Here is a 7,306-nt window from a genome sequence, read left to right on the forward strand (position 1 = left end):
TGTTTGACAATGTTCTAATACACATATGGAACGTTATGTATATTGAGTTGGTGGAGTCATTGATTGTCTCAATTTAATTTAATGCATGGGATGGTCTATCCTGATTCAATAACAAAAACCTATAATCATTTATTCTGAAGTTAATACCCTATTGTCATAACCCTAGATAGTTTACAATAGGAATTCTTATTGGAGATGTCCTTCTCACCTAACATCCCATGCTGCTGAGATACTCTGCATAAGTTAATATTGTGAGAGTCATATTCGAGCCTGGTGAGAGGGTTACAAGTGGCTTGCACTACTTTTAACCACTACTGTAGTCAAAAGTTGTGCACTATAAATAGGGAATAGGGTGCCATTTGGGAGTCACCCAGAGCATACTCTCAGAACACTACCCCTGAGAAGTCATTAAGACTGAGCAGCTGAGCATTGCACATCGGTTGTGTTTGATTTTCCAGTGGTACTTTGATTAGCCCTTGGAGGATTCCTGCAAACTGCAATAAGGAAGGAACATTAAATTACAAAAATTACCCTCTTTCATGAGTCACAAGACAAGTGGAGGGTGTGTGTGTTGTCTCAGCTGCATTGTAGCAGGATGTGCGAGGCACCCCACTATGCCCTAGGGCCAGATCCCAGTTGGAGGCTTGGCTCCATGAACAGGACCTGCTCTTCCCAGCAATTCCGTTCCAACTCAACTACCCCATTATGGTAAAACAGTGCCCTCTAGCGCCTATCAACTGTAGAGAACATGTTGGGTCGAAGCAGTGAATGACAGACTTAGCCGCTCATCTGGCCAATAATAAGTTGTTTTGGAAGCTTGGGTGAACCCGAACTTCCCCGCCTCCTCTGTGTGGCATGGCTGTTTGTTTTGGGTCACTGTGGCCCTTTGTTGGCCAGGGCTAGCCTTTGGCCCCACGTTTGAAAAGTGAACAAGACCCCACTCACTTAGAGGGAAAGAAGTGTGGGTACTCTCTCAGGTCTGAGAAAGGATGAAAAGAGCACTTTGGCATATGAGAGAGAGAGAGAGAGAGAGAGAGAGAACGAGAGAGAGAGAGTTAGAACGAGAGAGAGAACGAGAACGAGAACTAGAGAGAGAACTAGAGAGAGAACGAGAGCGAGAAAGAGATAACAAAACACAGATCTGAAGTGAAGGGAACTGTCCGGTAGTTTCATCACTATCAGAGCATATCACACAGCAGCAGATTGATCATCCTGTAAGCAGAGAGAACAGGAGCAAAAATGTACTCATCTACTTTCTGAGTTTAGTTTATTGTCATCTCTAAACAAGCTGTTATATACATGTTTATGCTGCTGTTACACCCATCATTGCATAAAGAATGTAATATACAGTAAAAAGCAAAAATGTACTTCAAAGAACTGGTTTCATTTGACCAAAGACTTTCCCAATCTTTTGATCACTGAACCATCAGGATGGTCATTAATTCAGTCTGGAACACATTGTTCAGTTGTCTTATAAAACACTTGGCTAGCATAAGAGGAGGGAATGGGATGTACCACGGCTGACACAACAGGGCTTAGACAAGAGTGAGAGAGGGAGTCCAAGTACCCACAGTTCACATACTGTATACTGATGGCATCCTCAGGGCAGAACTATACTCTGCTGAAAGCTCCCAGTGCCAAAGTCATGGGGTTTTATCCTCTTTCTATAGAGAGAAAGACTAAGTGAATAGGCCCTCTGGAGAAAAAGGAGGTGCATTTTCCCTTAGACTTCAACACGAAGGGTTCTTGTTCGTAATGAAGTGTTGGAGTGTCTAGTGTGTTGAGAGGGGTATGTTCCGGGGTGGTGCCGTTGTGGTGGGGTATTTTTGGCAGTAAAACTTAAAATAAGGAGGGGAGTGATGTCTGGTTCATTGAGTCAGCTTAGTTTCATTTTGTAGGACTAACGATGGGTGGGATTGATGAAGTCTTCACACTGGATGACCTTCATCTCTCCCGCTTCTTGACCAGAATGAAAAATCCGCCCAGGGCACGAGGTAAGATTGCTGCCAAGTATCTGGGTCAAAAACAGAGAGAGAGAGAGAGAGAGAGAGAGACAGAGAAAAAGAACGCAGGGGCAAACAAACAAAGCGGCTTTAGAAAACATGGACCCTCTCCACGTGAATCAATATTCCATCCTTGTCCTAACTGTTGAGCAATGAGGCCAACTCAGAAAAAGAGAGAGGCAGAGAAAGTGGGTAAGAGAGGAGGGGTGAGGGGTGTCATCGTTTGGGCAAAAGCTGTGTTAAATAGTGAAGTAACCTGGCTTGGAGTATCACACACTAGGGATTTGGACGGACGTTTGAGGTAAGTGTTGAACAACTGTTTATTAAGATGCATATTAAAATATTCTGTGTGTTTTTCTTAATGTAAGTTGTGCGTGAGTAAATTACATTATAGTTAGATAATGGGGAACATCGAGGGTGGTAAAAATGTCCTTTTCTACTTCAAAGCCATCTTTGATAAACGATTGGAACATTATCTTTGGACTATGAAATACTTTGTTCTTCTCCGCATCAAAACTCACATCCGTCTGATGAAGACAGACAACCTATTATATTCACCTCATAATCAGAATACAACTCAAGTGAGAAAAAAAAATATATATATATAGCAAACAAGAAGTTTTACTACGACTTCGGCAGTGTATGGTCAGACGAAGCAAGTAAAAGGCCCTTGTATGGAACATTTAAAAGACCTGCCTCTTGGCATTGGATATTTTTTTGTTGTTGCCGTTTTCAAGCAATTCCAAACATTTTGTTATGGGGCAGAGATATTTTGTTGTTGCAGCTGTATAGTTAATATCCTGCAATTCTACATATTTATCATGCAATAAGACAGAGAGAAAACATAGCAGTTTTAAACCTTAAATTACAGTGCATTTATGTAAAAAAATATATATGACCTTGTATTCTATTGTATTGAACCCTCTAAACTTATTCCACGGATCCCTTGGCCAAATGTTGTTCGTAATATTCATTAAAAAATGTTTACATACTGTACCTCCGTGGACCCAACTTTGAGAACCCCTGACATAGACAGCATGATGTTCAGGAAAGCACATTGTTGTATTGTTTTGAGGGACATAATGCAGCAGCAAAGAGGGCTTAGCTAGAGAGCTAGAGTTGGCAAAAAGCCCGTTGGAGTGTTTGCCCCTTCACAAGCCAAAGTGAATCGTTGGTTTCGACAAATAACAAATATTGAGTTGAAGTTTACGCAAAAGTGCTATTTAAACAACCATTGATTTTGACTGACTGTGTTCCTCAATGTCTTCCCCAGATTCCTGTGTGCAGCTGGATTGGAATAGAACTCTCACAGGTAAAATGATGCATCCTAAGATGAAGTGGCTGTTTCTGATCCAACTACTGCTGATTGAACAGGCTCTGTGTAGGACACCATCTCCCCTTGCTCTGAAGAACACTCCAGCCTTCAAGACCTCCGTCTTGGGGGAGGGGGACACTATCAAAAAGGGGAAGCAGTTGCTCCTTGGGTCCCAGACCCAGCTTGGTCTTCCATCAGGTGCAGCGGAGAGTGCGGCCCCTGAAGAGTGGGTGGTGCAGGATGAGGCCAGGGCACAGTCTGCTCAGCGTGTCGTCACCACGCTCAAGGCCAAGCTGCAGGGCCGAATCCTCATCCAGGCCAACACCAGCTGTGAGGAGCTGCTGTCTGCCTCCACCCTGCAAGACCCTTCCTCTGCCCTGTTGCCCCGGGAGCTCCTGGGCCTCTCCCTTGTGCCCGTGCTGGTGGCGGCAGGCTGTCCCCGGGAGGCCCAGACCCTGGTGCTTAGGCTGTACAACCTGCTGGGGGTGGAGGACACTGAGGAGCTCCTCATAGAGGTGGAGAGTCTGATAGCGAGTGGAGCACCCCATCCCAGAGCCACAACACCCCCTGCCTCACATGTGGGGAAGGTCCAGGCAGAGCGCCACCTCCAGGCAGTGATGTTCAACATCCAGCAGCTGGCCAGGGCTGGGGAGGGCCGTAGGGGGCAGGGGGCCTCTGGAAAGGGGAAGCAAGAGCAGTGTCAGGGCTGGACTAGGGTGAATGGGACCCTGCTGTTAGGGGATGCGATGGAGGGAGCCACAAGGGGGCTGGAGGAGGCGATAAGGGCCTGTGAGAGCCTGGGGTCCCAGTGTGCGGGTGTGTCCCGTAACAGAGGGCAGTACCAGGCAGTTCTGAAGCCAGGCAGCCGGGTGGTGCCTTCTGAGGACTCTGACTCAGAATGCTGGATTCAACAGTGCCAGGTGCAGGAAGAGAAGTCACCTGTGGCCTCAGGGCGGCGGGCGCGGCGCAGCCCCCAGCGGTACTGCGTCAACAAGAAGGAGGAGCGGGTGTACAACGTGATGGAGTGGATCCCTGTCGTCAGCACCCTTTACAACCTGGGCACGGCCGTCTACTACACCTCTGTCAACTGTTCCGAGATGGCCAAGGAGAGAGCCATCCTCAGCGCCGTCGACCTGGGCACAGACGCCCTTATGGCCGTCACTGGGGGAACGGTGGGTGTGGCGGGCTACGTTGCCGGGGCAGGCGTGAAGACGGGGGTGAAGGCTGGGATCAAGTACCTGCTGTCCTCCATGAAGCAGCAGGAGGACCTAATAGTTAATGAGTACAGTTGGGAGGAGGGAGTTATTACCATACAGTAAACAGCGAGTAGCCTGGTAGGTAGTCAGATATGATTTTGCTTCAGCCAATGGCATCATAAAGAGATGTGGCGACCAGGAAGTGGTCTCAGGGAACCCCTGAGTCAACCCTCTTAGACCACCTTGACCTCTCCTCCACCCCATCCTCTCAACCCAAACCCCTCCTCTCCTCCTTCAGTACTATTGGTCAGGTCAGACTCAATTTCCACCTCTGATACTTCAAGTGCAGAGACTATTGTAACGGTACTACTTTTCAGTTGATGTGTTGTTGTTCTGCCTCCTCTGGAAACAGATGTAGCAAAATTCAAGCTGGCTATTTGTAAAAATGTAAACTCATTGATTTATTAGCAACTTTTCATTGGCATGAAAGTGTGCAACTGCCCTTGAACAAAAATCATTGATTGATTAAATTATCATTCTAGCTAGTTGTTTTTTTACGACTACTTTTGAGTGTCTTCTTTGACCAAATCCATAACTTCATCATTATATCGGGTAAGAATGAGTCATGACTGATTGAATATAAACTTTTAGCTTAGTCATTGCAAAGGAATTCACAACACTTTTCCAGAGCCTTTCAATGTGTTTTTTTCCACTGCAAATTGATTGGACAAAACACAGGTAAGGGAGAGGGGGTAAGTTGAGCCATTTTTTACATTCTGCATCACTCCGTCAAGAGAAATATAGTATTCTTTCTAACAAAGATATCTACATATATTTCAGGATGTTATGTATCTCTGGAAATAATCAGAGTTCATTTAAAACATGAATGTTTTTTTAAACATAGCTTGTCCAAAAAAATGTATCTTGGCACAATTTACCCGGGTATGGGGTAATTTGAGCCGTGAAAGGGAGTAAGTTAAGCCGCCTACACATTTCTGTACTGAATTAAATATTACCACTACCTTTTTAAAAACATGTCTATCTTTATTTACGAAACACAATTACAAACGCTTTTTTTGTCTTTTAATCATTTTAAACATCTTTGAACACAGGCTTAACACCTAACAAAGACTTTGTACTTTTTTTAAACACTTTTAACATAGGCCAGGCCCTATTGTTACCTCATCTCCCAGCAATAATACCTTGCATTATGTCTGAGAAGAAAACTTGCTCAACTTGCCATTAGCTCAACCATTGGCTCAACTTACCCCAAGGCAAACATGTAGACTATAATATATTTGCCCACACAGCTACAAGGATGCACTTTTATGCTAAGTTTAGTACCTCTTATTGAAGCTTATAAAGACCCCAACTGATGTGTAGAACAAGCTCAAAATGATCTACTTTGGTTTAGATACAAGCACAATGACCTCAAACAATAAATGAATTTGACTTGGTGAAAATCAGTTTTTTAGACCTAACTTGCTTACCTCCTTTTCCATGTGGTTTCTTCCATTACAGACTACATGAAATGATGACCTCTTCCTAAATATTGGTCAAATTATACATTTTGTGTTTCCCAACAATGCAGAGACAAAATAGAAGAAAAAAAAATTATAACATGAGGAATAAATACACAATGAGTAATGTTAACCTGGCTATAAACACTGGGCACCAGTACCAAGTCCATGTGCAGGATAGATAATAAACAGTAGCAGCAGCATACGTGATGAGTCACGTATGGCTTGGGGGTTTAAGCTGTTCAGAGTTCTGTTGGTTCCATACTTGGTGCATCGGTATCCCTTGCCGTGCGGTAGCAGAGAGAACAATCTATGACTTGGGTGGCAGGAGTCTTTGACAATGTTAAGGGCCTTTTTCGGACACTGCCTGGTATAGAGGTCCTAGATGGAAGGATGCTTGGCCTCAATGATGTACCGGGCTGTACGCACTACTCTCTGTAGCGCCTTGTGGTCGGATACCAAGCAGTTGACATGCCAAGCGATGATGCAGCCGGCCAAGATGCGCTCAATGGTGCAGCTGTAGAACGTTTTGAGGATCTGAGGGTCTATGCCAGATATTTTCAGCCTCCTGAGAGGAAAGAGGTGTTGTCGTGCCTTCTTCACAACTGTGTTGGTGTGCATGGACCACGTTAATTCCTTAGTCACGTGGACACCGAGGAACTTGAAGCTCTCAACCCGCTCCACTACAGCCCTTTGTATGTCTCTGTGAATAAGACTATAATGTAATTTCAAATTATGTGACTCATTACAGCACAATGGTCAGTAAAGGCTATTATTACAGTTGTATATTGTTATACTACCAACATGTAATAATTTCAATTTTTTTAATGAAAGGACCTGCATGAGAAAGCAAGCTGGCAGTCATCCACTGGAAGAAAACTTTGGCGACTACAAAGTATTTTTTTTATTGAGCAGAATTACTGTCTTACCTCAACTAGCCACAAAATCCCTAGTTTAAAAGCAACTGTTTTTCTAGAAGCTGTACTGCGCCATTTTCCCTCTATTTTCCTCCCTGGGGACCAGCGCCCCAGCAATTCAAGTACAAGCCAATGAGCTCCAGCCCCTCGCCATTTGAGTGACAGCTAGCAAGATGCATACACAGCAGAGCAAGAGAGAGTAATGACATGGTGCACATGCCAAATGAAATCAAATCAAATTTTAGTTGTCACATGCTCCGAATACAACTAGTGTAGACTTTACCGTGAAATGCTTGCTTACGAGCCTTTCCCAACGATGCAGTTTAAAAATAATAATACAAATTAAATAGTAACA

The 7,306-nt window shown here is 44.4% G+C and overlaps 1 protein-coding gene across 1 annotated transcript; it reads left to right on the top strand.

The window, feature by feature from the left end:
- The first annotated feature begins 2,199 nt into the window (after positions 1-2,199).
- LOC115150579 (uncharacterized) lies at positions 2,200-5,541 on the top strand. Its single transcript, XM_029694020.1, has 2 exons — positions 2,200-2,304; positions 3,277-5,541. The coding sequence occupies exon 2, from the start codon at positions 3,321-3,323 to the stop codon at positions 4,635-4,637; it is 1,317 nt and encodes a 438-aa protein (XP_029549880.1). The 5' UTR covers positions 2,200-2,304; positions 3,277-3,320; the 3' UTR covers positions 4,638-5,541.
- Positions 5,542-7,306: the final 1,765 nt, after the last annotated feature.

Source organism: Salmo trutta, chromosome 16 (genome assembly GCF_901001165.1).
Source record: "Salmo trutta chromosome 16, fSalTru1.1, whole genome shotgun sequence".
NCBI lineage: Eukaryota > Metazoa > Chordata > Actinopteri > Salmoniformes > Salmonidae > Salmo > Salmo trutta.

Bases quoted from the DNA above. Each gene is read 5' to 3' on its own strand.
- LOC115150579 (XM_029694020.1), top strand. From the start codon at position 3,321: ATGATGCATCCTAAGATGAAGTGGCTGTTTCTGATCCAACTACTGCTG.